Source organism: Rhinoderma darwinii, chromosome 12 (genome assembly GCF_050947455.1).
Source record: "Rhinoderma darwinii isolate aRhiDar2 chromosome 12, aRhiDar2.hap1, whole genome shotgun sequence".
In the NCBI taxonomy this organism is placed as follows: Eukaryota; Metazoa; Chordata; class Amphibia; order Anura; family Rhinodermatidae; genus Rhinoderma; species Rhinoderma darwinii.
Genome location: NC_134698.1, coordinates 1,607,553 through 1,628,258, shown reverse-complemented (window position 1 = coordinate 1,628,258; position 20,706 = coordinate 1,607,553). Strand labels below are relative to the sequence as shown.

The 20,706-nt window shown below is 49.9% G+C and overlaps 2 protein-coding genes across 4 annotated transcripts in view; both read left to right on the top strand.

The window, feature by feature from the left end:
• The window catches only part of LMNA (lamin A/C), a 45,505-nt gene extending 36,411 nt beyond the window's left edge, over window positions 1–9,094 (top strand). For all 3 annotated transcript variants that reach the window (XM_075843998.1, XM_075843997.1, XM_075843996.1), the window contains 4 exons: window positions 6,532–6,651; window positions 6,953–7,045; window positions 7,142–7,393; window positions 7,510–9,094. In XM_075843998.1, the coding sequence (XP_075700113.1) occupies window positions 6,532–6,651; window positions 6,953–7,045; window positions 7,142–7,393; window positions 7,510–7,539 (495 nt within the window). In that variant the 3' untranslated portion in view covers window positions 7,540–9,094. The remainder of the gene's footprint in view (window positions 1–6,531; window positions 6,652–6,952; window positions 7,046–7,141; window positions 7,394–7,509) is intronic.
• A 1,407-nt stretch (window positions 9,095–10,501) lies between these two features.
• The window catches only part of SEMA4A (semaphorin 4A), a 78,804-nt gene continuing 68,599 nt past the window's right edge, over window positions 10,502–20,706 (top strand). The window contains exon 1 of the mRNA XM_075844908.1: window positions 10,502–10,631. Within this exon, the coding sequence (XP_075701023.1) occupies window positions 10,600–10,631 (32 nt within the window). The 5' untranslated portion in view covers window positions 10,502–10,599. The remainder of the gene's footprint in view (window positions 10,632–20,706) is intronic.

The following is a 20,706-nucleotide window of genomic DNA, read 5'->3' as shown; positions in this document are numbered from 1 at the left end:
AGTACTTGCCCTTCTGGTCACCCATACAGGTCCCGGCCGGGAGGTCCAGTGGCTTATTTAACCCCTTAATGACCGGCCCTGAAAACACCTTGATGACCAGCTCGATTTTTCTGTTTTTGCCTCTCTGCCTTTCAGCAGCCATGACTTTCTTATGTTTTCTCTGACGTGGCCGTGTGAGGCCTTGTTTTGTGCGAGAGAAATGGTATTTTTTTTTGGGTGAAAAAAAAAATTTTTTTTTACGGCGTGAATATAGGAAAAAGCGATTCTTGGCATAGTTTTTTTGGTTTTTTATCCCGCTCACGTTTCACGCTAAATAACCCATTCGATGAATTCTTCAGGTCATTACGGTCGTGTAGAAACTAATATGTGCAGGTTTTTTGTTTTTACTTAGTGTAGGGGCAATAAAGTGTATGGTAGAGAACCAGATCGAATACATTCATGCCCAAAATATGCCCAACCACATACTGATTTGTACCATGGCATTTGGTTATGTCCTACTGGTCAGACATACTAGCATATATAGCGAAACTATGGGACACATCTATACCACCTCCGCTAACACACATACCTCCGCTAACACACACACCTCCGCTGACACACACACCTCCGCCGACACACACACCTCCGCTACAACACGCACCTCCACCAGCACACGTAATAATACTCATCGCCAAAAGATGTATCCTGAAAAACTGGCTGGACGCCAACGCACCGACACTGGAACAACTAGTTCAGCAATTGAGGATTTGTCTGTATTCAGACTGGACTGAGGCCTTAATACACAAGGAGCGAAAAACAGCGAGATTTTTCAAAAAATGGAAACCGTTCTTGTTACAAATGTCTGAGCTGGATATTGCGGCGGTGATGGCGGAGCTTCAGCAAACTAAATGGGATCTTACAGAGGATCTAAAGGGGACCCCGGGGAAGCTGAAGGTCAGAATACCGAGAAGTTAGACAGAAATACACAGGATAGAGGTTTACCGAGTGATAAGAGGAAAATGGCGAGAGGATGTTCGAGAGGCGGCCACGGTTGTGTTAAATGTTTACAAGTTTTATTCTATAATCAGGATGTCAATTCATTATAACTGGTTGTGACTTTTCACCACATGTACGGCCATACAGAGCTCTGCACTCTCTCCAGGGCGCGGGCACCGCCATACAGATCTCTGCACTCTCTCCAGGGCGCGGGCACCGCCATACAGATCTCTGCACTCTCTCCAGGGCGCGGGCACCGCCATACAGATCTCTGCACTCTCTCCAGGGCGCGGGCACCGCCATACAGATCTCTGCACTCTCTCCAGGGCGCGGGCACCGCCATACAGAGCTCTGCACTCTCTCCAGGGCGCGGGCACCGCCATACAGATCTCTGCACTCTCTCCAGGGCGCGGGCACCTCCATACAGATCTCTGCACTCTCTCCAGGGCGCGGGCACCGCCATACAGAGCTCTGCACTCTCTCCAGGGCGCGGGCACCGCCATACAGAGCTCTGCACTCTCTCCAGGGCGCGGGCACCGCCATACAGATCTCTGCACTCTCTCCAGGGCGCGGGCACCGCCATACAGAGCTCTGCACTCTCTCCAGGGCGCGGGCACCGCCATACAGAGCTCTGCACTCTCTCCAGGGCGCGGGCACCGCCATACAGAGCTCTGCACTCTCTCCAGGGCGCGGGCACCGCCATACAGAGCTCTGCACTCTCTCCAGGGCGCGGGCACCGCCATACAGATCTCTGCACTCTCTCCAGGGCGCGGGCACCGCCATACAGATCTCTGCACTCTCTCCAGGGCGCGGGCACCGCCATACAGATCTCTGCACTCTCTCCAGGGCGCGGGCACCGCCATACAGAGCTCTGCACTCTCTCCAGGGCGCGGGCACCGCCATACAGATCTCTGCACTCTCTCCAGGGCGCGGGCACCGCCATACAGAGCTCTGCACTCTCTCCAGGGCGCGGGCACCGCCATACAGAGCTCTGCACTCTCTCCAGGGCGCGGGCACCGCCATACAGATCTCTGCACTCTCTCCAGGGCGCGGGCACCGCCATACAGATCTCTGCACTCTCTCCAGGGCGCGGGCACCGCCATACAGAGCTCTGCACTCTCTCCAGGGCGCGGGCACCGCCATACAGAGCTCTGCACTCTCTCCAGGGCGCGGGCACCGCCATACAGATCTCTGCACTCTCTCCAGGGCGCGGGCACCGCCATACAGAGCTCTGCACTCTCTCCAGGGCGCGGGCACCGCCATACAGAGCTCTGCACTCTCTCCAGGGCGCGGGCACCGCCATACAGAGCTCTGCACTCTCTCCAGGGCGCGGGCACCGCCATACAGAGCTCTGCACTCTCTCCAGGGCGCGGGCACCGCCATACAGATCTCTGCACTCTCTCCAGGGCGCGGGCACCGCCATACAGATCTCTGCACTCTCTCCAGGGCGCGGGCACCGCCATACAGATCTCTGCACTCTCTCCAGGGCGCGGGCACCGCCATACAGAGCTCTGCACTCTCTCCAGGGCGCGGGCACCGCCATACAGATCTCTGCACTCTCTCCAGGGCGCGGGCACCGCCATACAGAGCTCTGCACTCTCTCCAGGGCGCGGGCACCGCCATACAGAGCTCTGCACTCTCTCCAGGGCGCGGGCACCGCCATACAGATCTCTGCACTCTCTCCAGGGCGCGGGCACCGCCATACAGAGCTCTGCACTCTCTCCAGGGCGCGGGCACCGCCATACAGAGCTCTGCACTCTCTCCAGGGCGCGGGCACCGCCATACAGATCTCTGCACTCTCTCCAGGGCGCGGGCACCGCCATACAGAGCTCTGCACTCTCTCCAGGGCGCGGGCACCGCCATACAGATCTCTGCACTCTCCAGGGCGCGGGCACCGCCATACAGAGCTCTGCACTCTCTCCAGGGCGCGGGCACCGCCATACAGAGCTCTGCACTCTCTCCAGGGCGCGGGCACCGCCATACAGATCTCTGCACTCTCTCCAGGGCGCGGGCACCGCCATACAGAGCTCTGCACTCTCTCCAGGGCGCGGGCACCGCCATACAGAGCTCTGCACTCTCTCCAGGGCGCGGGCACCGCCATACAGATCTCTGCACTCTCTCCAGGGCGCGGGCACCGCCATACAGAGCTCTGCACTCTCTCCAGGGCGCGGGCACCGCCATACAGATCTCTGCACTCTCTCCAGGGCGCGGGCACCGCCATACAGAGCTCTGCACTCTCTCCAGGGCGCGGGCACCGCCATACAGATCTCTGCACTCTCTCCAGGGCGCGGGCACCGCCATGCAGAGCTCTGCACTATCTCCAGGGCGCGGGCACCGCCATACAGATCTCTGCACTCTCTCCAGGGCGCGGGCACCGCCATGCAGAGCTCTGCACTCTCTCCAGGGCGCGGGCACCGCCATGCAGAGCTCTGCACTATCTCCAGGGCGCGGGCACTGCCATACAGATCTCTGCACTCTCTCCAGGGCGCGGGCACCGCCATGCAGAGCTCTGCACTCTCTCCAGGGCGCGGGCACCGCCATACAGAGCTCTGCACTCTCTCCAGGGCGCGGGCACCGCCATACAGATCTCTGCACTCTCTCCAGGGCGCGGGCACCGCCATACAGATCTCTGCACTCTCTCCAGGGCGCGGGCACCGCCATGCAGATCTCTGCACTCTCTCCAGGGCGCGGGCACCGCCATGCAGAGCTCTGCACTCTCTCCAGGGCGCGGGCACTGCCATACAGATCTCTGCACACTCTCCAGGGCGCGGGCACCGCCATGCAGAGCTCTGCACTCTCTCCAGGGCGCGGGCACCGCCATACAGAGCTCTGCACTCTCTCCAGGGCGCGAGCACCGCCATACAGATCTCTGCACTCTCTCCAGGGCGCGGGCACCGCCATACAGAGCTCTGCACTCTCTCCAGGGCGCGGGCACCGCCATACAGATCTCTGCACTCTCTCCAGGGCGCGGGCACCGCCATGCAGAGCTCTGCACTCTCTCCAGGGCGCGAGCACTGCCATACAGATCTCTGCACTCTCTCCAGGGTGCGGGCACCGCCATGCAGAGCTCTGCACTCTCTCCAGGGCGCGGGCACCGCCATACAGATCTCTGCACTCTCTCCAGGGCGCGGGCACCGCCATACAGATCTCTGCACTCTCTCCAGGGCGCGGGCACCGCCATACAGATCTCTGCACTCTCTCCAGGGCGCGGGCACCGCCATACAGATCTCTGCACTCTCTCCAGGGCGCGGGCACCGCCATACAGATCTCTGCACTCTCTCCAGGGCGCGGGCACCGCCATACAGATCTCTGCACTCTCTCCAGGGCGCGGGCACCGCCATACAGATCTCTGCACTCTCTCCAGGGCGCGGGCACCGCCATACAGATCTCTGCACTCTCTCCAGGGCGCGGGCACCGCCATACAGATCTCTGCACTCTCTCCAGGGCGCGGGCACCGCCATGCAGATCTCTGCACTCTCTCCAGGGCGCGGGCACCGCCATGCAGAGCTCTGCACTCTCTCCAGGGCGCGGGCACCGCCATACAGATCTCTGCACTCTCTCCAGGGCGCGGGCACCGCCATACAGATCTCTGCACTCTCTCCAGGGCGCGGGCACCGCCATACAGATCTCTGCACTCTCTCCAGGGCGCGGGCACCGCCATACAGATCTCTGCACTCTCTCCAGGGCGCGGGCACCGCCATACAGATCTCTGCACTCTCTCCAGGGCGCGGGCACCGCCATGCAGATCTCTGCACTCTCTCCAGGGCGCGGGCACCGCCATGCAGAGCTCTGCACTCTCTCCAGGGCGCGGGCACCGCCATGCAGAGCTCTGCACTCTCTCCAGGGCGCGGGCACCGCCATACAGATCTCTGCACTCTCTCCAGGGCGCGGGCACCGCCATACAGATCTCTGCACTCTCTCCAGGGCGCGGGCACCGCCATACAGAGCTCTGCACTCTCTCCAGGGCGCGGGCACCGCCATACAGAGCTCTGCACTCTCTCCAGGGCGCGGGCACCGCCATACAGAGCTCTGCACTCTCTCCGGGGCGCGGGCACCGCCATACAGAGCTCTGCACTCTCTCCGGGGCGCGGGCACCGCCATACAGAGCTCTGCACTCTCTCCGGGGCGCGGGCACCGCCATACAGAGCTCTGCACTCTCTCCGGGGCGCGGGCACCGCCATACAGAGCTCTGCACTCTCTCCGGGGCGCGGGCACCGCCATACAGATCTCTGCACTCTCTCCGGGGCGCGGGCACCGCCATACAGATCTCTGCACTCTCTCCGGGGCGCGGGCACCGCCATACAGAGCTCTGCACTCTCTCCGGGGCGCGGGCACCGCCATACAGAGCTCTGCACTCTCTCCGGGGCGCGGGCACCGCCATACAGAGCTCTGCACTCTCTCCGGGGCGCGGGCACCGCCATACAGATCTCTGCACTCTCTCCGGGGCGCGGGCACCGCCATACAGATCTCTGCACTCTCTCCGGGGCGCGGGCACCGCCATACAGATCTCTGCACTCTCTCCGGGGCGCGGGCACCGCCATACAGATCTCTGCACTCTCTCCGGTGCGCGGGCACCGCCATACAGATCTCTGCACTCTCTCCGGGGCGCGGGCACCGCCATACAGATCTCTGCACTCTCTCCGGGGCGCGGGCACCGCCATACAGATCTCTGCACTCTCTCCGGGGCGCGGGCACCGCCATGCAGATCTCTGCACTCTCTCCGGGGCGCGGGCACCGCCATGCAGATCTCTGCACTCTCTCCAGGGCGCGGGCACCGCCATACAGATCTCTGCACTCTCTCCGGGGCGCGGGCACCGCCATGCAGATCTCTGCACTCTCTCCGGGGCGCGGGCACCGCCATGCAGATCTCTGCACTCTCTCCGGGGCGCGGGCACCGCCATACAGATCTCTGCACTCTCTCCGGGGCGCGGGCACCGCCATGCAGATCTCTGCACTCTCTCCGGGGCACGGGCACCGCCATGCAGATCTCTGCACTCTCTCCAGGGCGCGGGCACCGCCATACAGATCTCTGCACTCTCTCCAGGGCGCGGGCACCGCCATACAGATCTCTGCACTCTCTCCAGGGCGCGGGCACCGCCATGCTCTGCTTCTTGTAACTGGAAAGAAAAAAACTAAATACAATAAAGTTTGAAAAAAACAAAAAAAACGGCCAAAAATAGAACAAGTTTTATTTTTTGATGGCCGGTATTCAGAGACTGTTCTGAAAACGGCCGCGTGATGACCATTAAAAAAAACAACCCCCCACCCAAAAAAAATACCCTGTTTTTCACTGTGGTGTGAACGCAGCCTTATGCCCATTGCACACAACTCGGGCCGTTTTTCCCAGCGGCACCCGATGGTTTTCACAGACCCGACTTCCCGATCCGTGGAGAGACAGAACATGTCCTGTTTGTCCACAGATGAGACGGGACCGGCCGGCAGACACGGTCGTGTGCGTGATGTGTTAGACTTGAGACTGCAGTACTTCACTGTGCTGTCGCCCCCTGCTGGGAGATGATGAGAACTAATGATTTATTGAATCTTTTCTCTCCTCAGGTCTGGGCCTCTGGGGCCGGCGTCGCTCACAACCCCCCCACTGATTTTGTCTTGAAGTCCAACGCTTCTTGGGGGACGGGAGACTCTATCCGCACCGCTCTGCTGACCTCCACGAACGAGGTGAGTGCCTACAGCCGGCGGACACCCCCATCTCCTCAAGGGGAAGCAGCGAGGGTCCGGTCCGAGGAGGAGGGTCATTAATGGGGTAGTGACGGGAGGGAATATTCAGGTGGCTACAGAGATGGATATACAGTACGTAGACTGTGAGTAATGGGAGGGGTGTAAGGGGGTGCAGTGCGGGGGGAGGTATAGGGTGCCGGGTCACATGCAGAGAGCCGGTCTTTGTGGGGGGGGGGATTATCATGTGTGTATCGGGTGTGGATTGATCGTCCTGGGCATCACCTGCTCGTATCTCTTGCAGGAAGTCGCCATGCGTAAGCTCGTCCTGGCAGTAGTGAATGATGGAGAGGATGAGGATGATGAGGAGGGTGAGCACCACCACCACCACCATCATGTAAGTAAAGATTGTCTGATACACATTAATATTTGCACCCCCCCCCCCCCCCCACTGCGCTGAATTAAACCCCGTCCCCCTTCTATCTCCCTGCAGGACGGGCAGAACTCCAGTGGAGACCCCAGCGAGTACAACCTGCGCTCCCGCAACATCACCTGTACCACCTGCGGACAGCCGGCTGACAAGGGGGCAGGGGGCACCCAGAATGCGGGCACCTCCTCCTCCTCCAGCTCTTACAGTACCGTCTCCCGTACCTACCGCAGTTCAGGGGGAGCCGGCGGAGGCAGCACCCTGGGGGAGAGCCTGACACCCCGATCATTCTTCATGGGGGGCAGCCAACGTGCGCAGGTAAGACACACCCCACTATGACCAGTGGCGCAGCCCAGTATGACCAGGAATAGAATGTCGCGATGATCGCCGCACGCAATCATACTGACTCCGCCCCTTCTACTGTCTCCGCACAGGTGTCCCCGCAGGGCTGCAGTGTCATGTAACCGCCCGCTGACTCCTGCCGGTCACCCTGACAAGACAGAGAGAACTTCGCTTTTCCTGTGGGAATTTTTTTTTTTTTTATCAGGTATTTTATATTTTTTCTGAAGGCAGCCATTTTTTTTTTTTTTTTTTTTACAAGTGAAACCAAAGCTAAATCCCCACTAGATCCCCCGCCACTCACACCGGCACCGCCCTCGCTGAAGCTCCTCCTCTTTCCTATTGACTTTGTACTGTGTCTGCGGTGATCCGACCGTGTTTTTTTTTTTTTTTTTTCTACGCTCAATACTCCTATATATGTATGAGTAAGAAAACGGGGCGCGCCAGGACCGGATATGGACGAGTCTCCCGCTCCATGTAGGATGACCAAAGAAAACTCTCGTTCACAAGACCCTGGCGGGCACCAGGAGGAGATGACACTAATGCCCCTCAACCCGCGAGCCTTACAAACCACTACGTGCCATTAATAATATTGCGGGCAGCCGCCATTTTGTTGTAGTCCTGCCGCGTTCAGCGTGGTTGTTAATTGTACATTGACCTGAGATAATTGCACTCCGTCTACCGTAGTATTGGTAGCAATAAAAAGGGGAGGGATCTTTTTGCGCCAAATATCAGAATATAGGATATTATTGAGGTTTACTATAATGGTGTGCAAAGAGTTGGGGGAGGGGAGAGAGTCCCGCAACGCAACGCTAGACTTCATGGCTTTATTTTACTTTAATATTATTATTTTTTACTATTGGGGCCCTAACTCAGGGGTCATCATCAGGGGCCACATACTTGGATTCATTGGATAGTAACACGGGGTCTCCGCGCCATCTTATTTTTTTCTTTATAGCGCTTATATTCCATAGTTGGCCGTGTAGCCGTATACATACCAGTGCATGTGCTTGTATCTATCTAATATATATATATTGTACGCTCCGTTTATTTCGGACGACTGCCATTTTTTTATTTACTACGGGAAAAAAAAATATTCTTAAAAAAAAAAAAGAGGTAATTTTAAAGGAAAACCGCGCATATATTAAGCTCCGCCTCTTGGTGGGGGGTGTTCCCTTTAAAAGTGACCTTTCTTGATCTGTTCTATACACAGCTTAACCCTTTGCTCCCTTTCCCTGCTGTGTACCTGACGTCTCTAGGTTCTATAAAGCACAAGTTGCCCAGGGTGAAACGCGTCGGATCTTATAAATGATGAGAGATATATATATATATATATATGGTGGTACAGGAAGAGTTAATCCCACCACTGGGGTTTGTATTAGGGAGTTTTGGATCTGTATTAGGGGGGAGTCCAGGATTATGTAATGTGTCGGCCTGACGCGCCGTATGTTCTGATCATGAGATCGAGGATTGAGGGGATGATCGGCTCGTCCGGTGACCGTATGGGCCAGATAGCGGATAGTTCTGGAGAGCCCGAGCCAATCAGGAGTAGGATCGTGTCCATGTGAAGTGGTGGTCTCAGTGCCTTAGAAGATTCCTCAAAGCTTTTGAAGTGCCTTCTCCTGCCGTCCCGGCCACAAATTTCTCTGCAATTTTTGAAATAAAAGCCAATGATCCAGATGTTTTTGAGTGTTCTGTTCCTTTAAGAAAAACATCCGTCGTTGTGTGTTCTGACTTCTTCAGTGTCGACTACTTGACCCATCATCCCATATACTGCACTGTTGTGAAACTACAACTCCTAGCCTGCAATGTGAGGGCATACTGGAGGTTGTAGTTATATATAGAGCTGCAGGTTGCTGGTATATAGTGCAATAAGAAAGAACTTCCGCTGTATGTGCCGCCCTGTTGATTGTCGGTGGGCAGCGCCGCCCTGTTGATTGTCGGTGGGCAGCGCCGCCCTGTTGATTGTCGGTGGGCAGCGCCGCCCTGTTGACCGTCCACAGGCGATGTCACAATATTCTCAGTCGTGCCACTGTTACATAACCATACAAATACCTTGTAATGCTACTATAATGACCACCAGGGGGCGAGGTTTCTCTAATAACAACCACCAGAGGGCGGTAAACACAATGTAAAGATGGATAGATGTAAATATTAAGTTGTGTTGTATAAGTAAACATCATTTTTGAGACTTTGGGAACTACAGGGTCCCAGCCTGCAGTGGCAGGGCCTTGAAAATGACAGGCCTGACCTCCAGAGGGCAAAACCTCTTCTCTAAAGATCGCCAATTCAGCTCTTATTCCGAGAGGATAATATTTTGATGACCACCGGAGGGCGCTGCTGTTCTATTGACTACTGGAAGGTGATAATCTCATGACCACCAGAGGGCGATGCTGCTCTATTGACTTTTCCTAAATGATAAAATTCTGATGGCCACCAGAGGGCAATGCTGCTCTATTGATTTCCCTGGATGATATTATTCTGATGACCACCAGAGGGCGATGCTTCTCTGTTGATTTCCCATGGATGATACTATTCTCTTGAGCACCAGAGGGCAATGCTGCTCTGTTGACTCCTGGAAGGTGATATTCCCATGACCACTAGATGGCGATGCTGGTCTATTGACTTCCCCTGGATGATAATATTCTCTTGACCACCAGAGGGCGATGATGCTCTATTGACTTCCCCTGGATGATAATTCTCTGATGACCACCAGAGGGCGATGCTGCTGTAGTGACTACCTGAGTAGGGAGTAGGTGCACTTTGCTTACAGTCTGTCTTCTCTCCGTTGTTGTGTGGATGACTGCATGCTATTGTTCTCTATTATCAGCTGTTTCTGAGGCTGACTGCAGTGTTCTTCAATGTGATGAGTGACAGGATGTGTAAAACCACCTCCCCTCCCCCATGATCACTACTTTATATCACATATCTGCAGTGCTGAGAACTTCTCTCCATATATGACCATATCAGCCGCTGCTCGAATATGAGGGTTACTGGCCCTTTAAGGCCATCTGGTTTCTGGGTCAGTCACTTGGCTGAGGCTGTGCCCCTTGTCTGCAGGTTCATTGTCTGCTAATGGGGTTACTGGAGAGGGTGGAGGAAGAGAAGCCGCTTCCTAAATCTCCTGTAATCTGCTTTCCTGGAGCTCGGTGACCCTGGCACCAGCTGAACACAGCGGCTGATGAATGACACAGAGATGCCAGCGACCCCGGGCACGGTAAGTGACACCCTATGTGCTGTACCCACTGATTGCCCGCCTGCCTTCTCAGGGCCCCCAAATGGGTGGGGGTCCAGCTCCGTGTCGGGGGGCATCGATGAGAGATTTGAAGATGTTCTGCTGATCTTTACGATTTGACGAAGTTGTTAGTGTAGGATCCTCGGTCATATCTTCTCCTGGGAAAGCTGGGTGACCATCAATATGGCCGACTAGCATAGAGGACGTCCGAGACCCCTGAAGAATAAATCTGTCTAGTTCTGCAGGGCTATGGGAAAGAGATACATATAAGCGGATCAGGACCCTAGGAAAGCTGGATGACTATTCTTGTGGAGATGACATGGTGGTTATATAGGTGGTCACCCAGCTTTCCCAGACACAGATATAAGAAATAAATGGTTTAACAATTTTAATAACTTGGCAGTAAGGAGTTTGTTAAGGGGGAAAGGGTTAAAATCAAATGCTGTGGCTTCTGGTGGGGAAGTTTGGGGTGGACTGGCCCTTTAAGCCTCATGGGTGGACTGGCCCTTTAAGCCTCATGGGTGGACTGGCCCTTTAAGCCTCATGGGTGGACTGGCCCTTTAAGCCTCATGGGTGGACTGGCCCTTTAAGCCTCATGGGTGGACTGGCCCTTTAAGCCTCATGGGTGAACTGGCCCTTTAAGCCTCATGGGTGGACTGGCCCTTTAAGCCTCATGGGTGGACTGGCCCTTTAAGCCTCATGGGTGGACTGGCTCTTATTGAGGTTTTTAGTGTCCCAGAGGAATTCGGAGAATGAGAGTTTAGAGAATTTCCTAATAGAGTCCCGGCCTCCCCCGCCTGCCGAGGAAAACGCATTTCTCACGAAGATTTTATGCCCTGGAAAGATTCCTTCCAGAATTGACTGTATTATAATAGATCATCACCCGGCCCGGAAGCCGGAGCACCCACTGGGAATGTAGAAGTATTGACCAATCAAAACTTGTCATTTACAGAGGGAGGTGTGGCCAGTATTGAACATGGAGGCTCCCGCACCGCACCCTGCGCAAATTCACAAATACGACCAAATGTATATTTACCGGATTCTTGGTTGATGTGAGAGGAGGAGTGATTGCCCTGTTTACAGATTTAGAGGGCAACTCCATCCAAAATACAGAATCCAATATTACATTATTAGGCCAGATGTACAAGTGTATTCCTACTGACAACCAGCCTGTATACCATGTGTGAGGTTGTCACAGCCCCGCCCCCTGTTACTGACATCACTGATATATAATATAATTACATTGTGATCAGACATGAGATCCACACATCTTATATACAGTCACAGCTATTCATCTATTACTACTGACAACCAGCCTGTATATCATGTGTGAGAGGTTGTCACAGCCCCGCCCCCTGTTACTGACATCCCTGATATATAATATAATTACATTGTGATCAGACATGAGATCCACACATCTTATATACAGTCACAGCTATTCATCTATTACTACTGACAACCAGCCTGTATATCATGTGTGAGAGGTTGTCACAGCCCCGCCCCCTGTTACTGACATCACTGATATATAATATAATTACACTGTGATCAGACATGAGATCCACACATCTTATATACAGTGACAGCTATTCATCTATTACTACTGACAACCAGCCTGTATATCATGTGTGAGAGGTTGTCACAGCCCCGCCCCCTGTTACTGACATCACTGATATATAATGTAATTACATGTGATCAGACATGAGATCCACACATCTTATATACAGTAACAGCTATTCATCTATTACTACTGACAACCAGCCTGTATATCATGTGTGAGAGGTTGTCACAGCTCCGCCCCCTGTTACTGACATCACTGATATATAATATAATTACATGTGATCAGACATGAGATCCACACATCTTATATACAGTAACAGCTATTCATCTATTACTACTGACAACCAGCCTGTATATCATCTGTGACAGGTTGTCACAGCCCCGCCCCCTGTTACTGACATCACTGATATATAATATAATTACACTGTGATCAGACATGAGATCCACACATCTTATATACAGTCACAGCTATTCATCTATTACTACTGACAACCAGCCTGTATATCATGTGTGAGAGGTTGTCACAGCTCCGCCCCCTGTTACTGACATCACTGATATATAATATAATTACATTGTGATCAGACATGAGATCCACACATCTTATATACAGTGACAGCTATTCATCTATTACTACTGACAACCAGCCTGTATATCATGTGTGAGAGGTTGTCACAGCCCCGCCCCCTGTTACTGACATCACTGATATATAATATAATTACACTGTGATCAGACATGAGATCCACACATCTTATATACAGTAACAGCTATTCATCTATTACTACTGACAACCAGCCTGTATATCATGTGAGAGGTTGTCACAGCTCCGCCCCCTGTTACTGACATCACTGATATATAATATAATTACATTGTGATCAGACATGAGATCCACACATCTTATATACAGTAACAGCTATTCATCTATTACTACTGACAACCAGCCTGTATATCATGTGTGAGAGGTTGTCACAGCCCCGCCCCCTGTTACTGACATCACTGATATATAATATAATTACACTGTGATCAGACATGAGATCCACACATCTTATATACAGTAACAGCTATTCATCTATTACTACTGACAACCAGCCTGTATATCATGTGTGAGAGGTTGTCACAGCCCCGCCCCCCTGTTACTGACATCACTGATATATAATATAATTACACTGTGATCAGACATGAGATCCACACATCTTATATACAGTAACAGCTATTCATCTATTACTACTGACAACCAGCCTGTATATCATGTGTGAGAGGTTGTCACAGCTCCGCCCCCTGTTACTGTCATCACTGATATATAATATAATTACACTGTGATCAGACATGAGATCCACACATCTTATATACAGTAACAGCTATTCATCTATTACTACTGACAACCAGCCTGTATATCATGTGTGAGAGGTTGTCACAGCTCCGCCCCCTGTTACTGACATCACTGATATATAATATAATTACACTGTGATCAGACATGAGATCCTCACATCTTATATACAGTAACAGCTATTCATCTATTACTACTGACAACCAGCCTGTATATCATGTGTGAGAGGTTGTCACAGCTCCGCCCCCTGTTACTGACATCACTGATATATAATATAATTACATGTGATCAGACATGAGATCCTCACATCTTATATACAGTAACAGCTATTCATCTATTACTACTGACAACCAGCCTGTATATCATGTGTGAGAGGTTGTCACAGCTCCGCCCCCTGTTACTGACATCACTGATATATACTATAATTACATTGTGATCAGACATGAGATCCACACATCTTATATACAGTAACAGCTATTCATCTATTACTACTGACAACCAGCCCGTATACCATGTGAGAGGTTGTCACAGCCCCGCCCCCTGTTACTGACATCACTGATATATAATATAATTACATGTGATCAGACATGAGATCCACACATCTTATATACAGTAACAGCTATTCATCTATTACTACTGACAACCAGCCTGTATATCATGTGTGAGAGGTTGTCACAGCCCCGCCCCCTGTTACTGACATCACTGATATATAATATAATTACACTGTGATCAGACATGAGATCCTCACATCTTATATACAGTAACAGCTATTCATCTATTACTACTGACAACCAGCCTGTATATCATGTGTGAGAGGTTGTCACAGCCCCGCCCCCTGTTACTGACATCACTGATATATAATTACACTGTGATCAGACATGAGATCCACACATCTTATATACAGTAACAGCTATTCATCTATCACTACTGACAACCAGCCTGTATATCATGTGTGAGAGGTTGTCACAGCCCCGCCCCCTTTTACTGATGACATCACTGATATATAATATAATTACACTGTGATCAGACATGAGATCCACACATCTTATATACAGTAACAGCTATTCATCTATTACTACTGACAACCAGCCTGTATATCATGTGTGAGAGGTTGTCACAGCCCCGCCCCCTGTTACTGACATCACTGATATATAATATAATTACATGTGATCAGACATGAGATCCACACATCTTATGTACAGTAACAGCTATTCATCTATCACTACTGACAACCAGCCTGTATATCATGTGTGAGAGGTTGTCACAGCCCCGCCCCCTGTTACTGACATCACTGATATATAATATAATTACATTGTGATCAGACATGAGATCCACAAATCTTATATACAGTAACAGCTATTCATCTATTACTACTGACAACCAGCCTGTATATCATGTGTGAGAGGTTGTCACAGCCCCGCCCCCTGTTACTGACATCACTGATATATAATATAATTACACTGTGATCAGACATGAGATCCAAACATCTTATATACAGTAACAGCTATTCATCTATTACTACTGACAACCAGCCTGTATATCATGTGTGAGAGGTTGTCACAGCCCCGCCCCCTGTTACTGACATCACTGATATATAATATAATTACATTGTGATCAGACATGAGATCCACACATCTTATATACAGTAACAGCTACTCATCTATTACTACTGACAACCAGCCTGTATATCATGTGTGAGAGGTTGTCACAGCCCCGCCCCCTGTTACTGACATCACTGATATATAATATAATTACATTGTGATCAGACATGAGATCCACACATCTTATATACAGTAACAGCTACTCATCTATTACTACTGACAACCAGCCTGTATATCATGTGTGAGAGGTTGTCACAGCCCCGCCCCCTGTTACTGACATCACTGATATATAATATAATTACATGTGATCAGACATGAGATCCACACATCTTATATACAGTAACAGCTATTCATCTATTACTACTGACAACCAGCCTGTATATCATGTGTGAGAGGTTGTCACAGCTCCGCCCCCTGTTACTGACATCACTGATATATAATATAATTACACTGTGATCAGACATGAGATCCACACATCTTATATACAGTAACAGCTATTCATCTATTACTACTGACAACCAGCCTGTATATCATGTGTGACAGGTTGTCACAGCCCCGCCCCCTGTTACTGACATCACTGATATATAATATAATTACACTGTGATCAGACATGAGATCCACACATCTTATATACAGTAACAGCTATTCATCTATTACTACTGACAACCAGCCTGTATATCATGTGTGAGAGGTTGTCACAGCCCCGCCCCCTGTTACTGACATCACTGATATATAATATAATTACACTGTGATCAGACATGAGATCCTCACATCTTATATACAGTAACAGCTATTCATCTATTACTCCTGACAACCAGCCTGTATATCATGTGTGAGAGGTTGTCACAGCCCCGCCCCCTGTTACTGACATCACTGATATATAATATAATTACACTGTGATCAGACATGAGATCCACACATCTTATATACAGTAACAGCTATTCATCTATTACTACTGACAACCAGCCTGTATATCATGTGTGAGAGGTTGTCACAGCTCCGCCCCCTGTTACTGACATCACTGATATATAATATAATTACACTGTGATCAGACATGAGATCCACACATCTTATATACAGTAACAGCTATTCATCTATTACTACTGACAACCAGCCTGTATATCATGTGTGAGAGGTTGTCACAGCCCCGCCCCCTGTTACTGACATCACTGATATATAATATAATTACATTGTGATCAGACATGAGATCCACACATCTTATATACAGTAACAGCTATTCATCTATTACTACTGACAACCAGCCTGTATATCATGTGTGAGAGGTTGTCACAGCCCCGCCCCCTGTTACTGACATCACTGATATATAATATAATTACATGTGATCAGATATGAGATCCACACATCTTATATACAGTAACAGCTATTCATCTATTACTACTGACAACCAGCCTGTATATCATGTGTGAGAGGTTGTCACAGCCCCGCCCCCTGTTACTGACATCACTGATATATAATATAATTACACTGTGATCAGACATGAGATCCACACATCTTATATACAGTAACAGCTATTCATCTATTACTACTGACAACCAGCCTGTATATCATGTGTGAGAGGTTGTCACAGCCCCGCTCACTGTTACTGACATCACTGATATATAATATAATTACACTGTGATCAGACATGAGATCCACACATCTTATATACAGTAACAGCTATTCATCTATTACTACTGACAACCAGCCTGTATATCATGTGTGAGAGGTTGTCACAGCTCCGCCCCCTGTTACTGACATCACTGATATATAATATAATTACATTGTGGTCAGACATGAGATCCTCACATCTTATATACAGTAACAGCTATTCATCTATTACTACTGACAACCTGCCTGTATATCATGTGTGAGAGGTTGTCACAGCCCCGCCCCCTGTTACTGACATCACTGATATATAATATAATTACATTGTGATCAGACATGAGATCCACACATCTTATATACAGTAACAGCTATTCATCTATTACTACTGACAACCAGCCTGTATATCATGTGTGAGAGGTTGTCACAGCTCCGCCCCCTGTTACTGACATCACTGATATATAATATAATTACATGTGATCAGACATGAGATCCACACATCTTATATACAGTCACAGCTATTCATCTATTACTACTGACAACCAGCCTGTATATCATGTGTGAGAGGTTGTCACAGCTCCGCCCCCTGTTACTGACATCACTGATATATAATATAATTACATGTGATCAGACATGAGATCCACACATCTTATATACAGTAACAACTATTCATCTATTACTACAGACAACCAGCCTGTATATCATGTGTGAGAGGTTGTCACAGCCCCGCCCCCTGTTACTGAGAGATTGTCACAACCCCGCCCCCTGTTACTGACATCACTGATATATAATATAATTACATGTGATCAGACATGAGATCCACACATCTTATATACAGTAACAGCTATTCATCTATTACTACTGACAACCAGCCTGTATATCATGTGTGAGAGGTTGTCACAGCTCTGCCCCCTGTTACTGACATGACTGAATATGAGTTGTGTACACATTGAATCTTCTAGTAACATTGGCGCTTGTTGTTTGATCTTCAGTCCGGGCCTCGTGTCATCGCTGGGTCAGTGAGTAAAATTAACCTCCCGGTAAAACGTCTTCTCTTCTTTTGTGCTTTTGTTCTATTCTTAAAGTGGCAGTATCCATAATATTGATGCCTTGAAGACAAAATTGTAATCTGCTTCTTTGTCAGCAGGGGGCAGTAGCAATCTTGTAAAAAATCTAAAAATGAAAAGAAGCTGTCCTGATATTTTTTTTTCTGATCGCCAGATAGCGGTGATATAGGGAGAGGAGGACCGATCCGGAGAACCAAATGTACTGACTGACTGTCCCTTTAAGACTCTACACCCGAAGGGTCAGTGAACGGATGAATGATCATTAGTGGGTTAAAAATAGGCAAAATTGGGGACTGTTTCCTGTCCTACTTCCCCGTCGCTGTACACAAAGCCCCTTTCACTCTGTAAATGACGACGTGACGTCATTACCCCCCTACAGCGGTTGTCGCGGCGTCCTGTGTGACATACGTGTCTAACATGTACATAACCGCGTACAACATAGGAAGGAACTGAGCCCAGACCTCAACTCAGAAGGAAGTGAGAGCAGAACTACCCCAGACTAAAATTCTCCACTTAAAGGGGAACTCCACTCATGGCCAAAGTGCCAGTTCTGGGTATACTCAGCCCTGATATCAATGCCCACAAAGTTTCATCACACTGGGGGCGGGGCCGTGGGCGCCAACACCCTCTAAACACCGGTGATCTTTCGCAATGAATAGAGTTGTCACAGACTCCGCCCACTCCGGCTTTGAGTGAAATGTCCGATTATTTAGAGAAAATGGGGAGTTTTCTTAAATGTTTCACATGCTCCACCCCCAATTGGGCTAGACCACACCCCCAGCTCTGGTGAAGAGATTGAGAAAAGGAATAGGGGGCAAACAATGGCACTGCTACTTGTTGGAGCGGAGATGGAGGCTGAGTATTGTGCGCGGCAGCATGGAGCGCTGGTTTACCTTTTATACCACGCCCGTGTGACGTCACCATCCGCTCATAAAATATTCAGTGTTTACCTTCCACACCTGGAGGCTTTAATATGTAACAACGACGCGAACGTCGCCCACGGCAAACATCACATGACGCCCGTCACCGTCGACCAAGCCCCGCAGAGTATCACACATAAGAGGCTTAGATACACCGGCTCAGCGGGCAGATGACTACGCGTCACATTATCTACTGATATATCCTGCAGATTATTACACCACTGACCTCTCTACAGATCTGCAGAACATTGCTCCTCCACCTCCTGACAGATACATAGTGATATATCCTGCAGATTATTACACCACTGACCTCTCTAGAGATCTGCAGAACATTGCTCCTCCACCTCCTGACAGATACATAGTGATATATCCTGCAGATTATTACACCACTGACCTCTCTACAGATCTGCAGAACATCGCTCCTCTACCTCCTGACAGATACATAGTGATATATCCTGCAGATTATTACACCACTGTCCTCTCTACAGATCTGCAGAACATCGCTCCTCTACCTCCTGACAGATACATAGTGATATATCCTGCAGATTATTACACCACTGACCTCTACAGATCTGCAGAACATCGCTCCTCCACCTCCTGACAGATACATAGTGATATATCCTGCAGATTATTACACCACTGACCTCTCTACAGATCTGCAGAACATCGCTCCTCCACCTCCTGACAGATACATAGTGATATATCCTGCAGATTATTACACCACTGACCTCTCTACAGATCTGCAGAACATCGCTCCTCCACCTCCTGACAGATACATAGTGATATATCCTGCAGATTATTACACCACTGACCTCTCTACAGATCTGCAGAACATCGCTCCTCCACCTAATGACAGATACATAGTGATATATCCTGCAGATTATTACACCACTGACCTCTCTACAGATCTGCAGAACATTGCTCCTCTACCTCCTGACAGATACATAGTGATATATCCTGCAGATTATTACACCACTGACCTCTCTACAGATCTGCAGAACATCGCTCCTCCTCCTGACAGATACATAGTGATATATCCTGCAGATTATTACACCACTGACCTCTCTACAGATCTGCAGAACATCGCTCCTCTACCTCCTGACAGATACATAGTGATATATCCTGCAGATTATTACACCACTGACCTCTCTACAGATCTGCAGAACATCGCTCCTCTACCTCCTGACAGATACATAGTGATATATCCTGCAGATTATTACACCACTGACCTCTCTACAGATCTGCAGAGCATCGCTCCTCCACCTCCTGACAGATACATAGTGATATATCCTGCAGATTATTACACCACTATCCTCTCTACAGATCTGCAGAACATTGCTCCTCCACCTCCTGACAGATACATAGTGATATACCCTGCAGATTATTGCACCACTGACCTCTCTACAGATCTGCAGAACATCGCTCCTCTACCTCCTGACAGATACATAGTGATATATCCTGCAGATTATTACACCACTGACCTCTCTACAGATCTGCAGAGCATTGCTCCTCCACCTCCTGACAGATACATAGTGATATATCCTGCAGATTATTACACCACTGACCTCTCTACAGATCTGCAGAACATCGCTCCTCTACCTCCTGACAGATACATAGTGATATATCCTGCAGATTATTACACCACTGACCTCTCTAGAGATCTGCAGAGCATCGCTCCTCTACCTCCTGACAGATACATAGTGATATATCCTGCAGACTATTACACCACTGACCTCTCTACAGATCTGCAGAACATTGCTCCTCTACCTCCTGACAGATACATAGTGATATATCCTGCAGATTATTACACCACTGAACTCTCTACAGATCTGCAGAACATCGCTCCTCCACCTCCTGACAGATACATAGTGATATATCCAGCAGATTATTACACCACTGACCTCTCTACAGATCTGCAGAACATCGCTCCTCTACCTCCTGATACATAGTGATATATCCTGCAGATTATTACACCACTGACCTCTC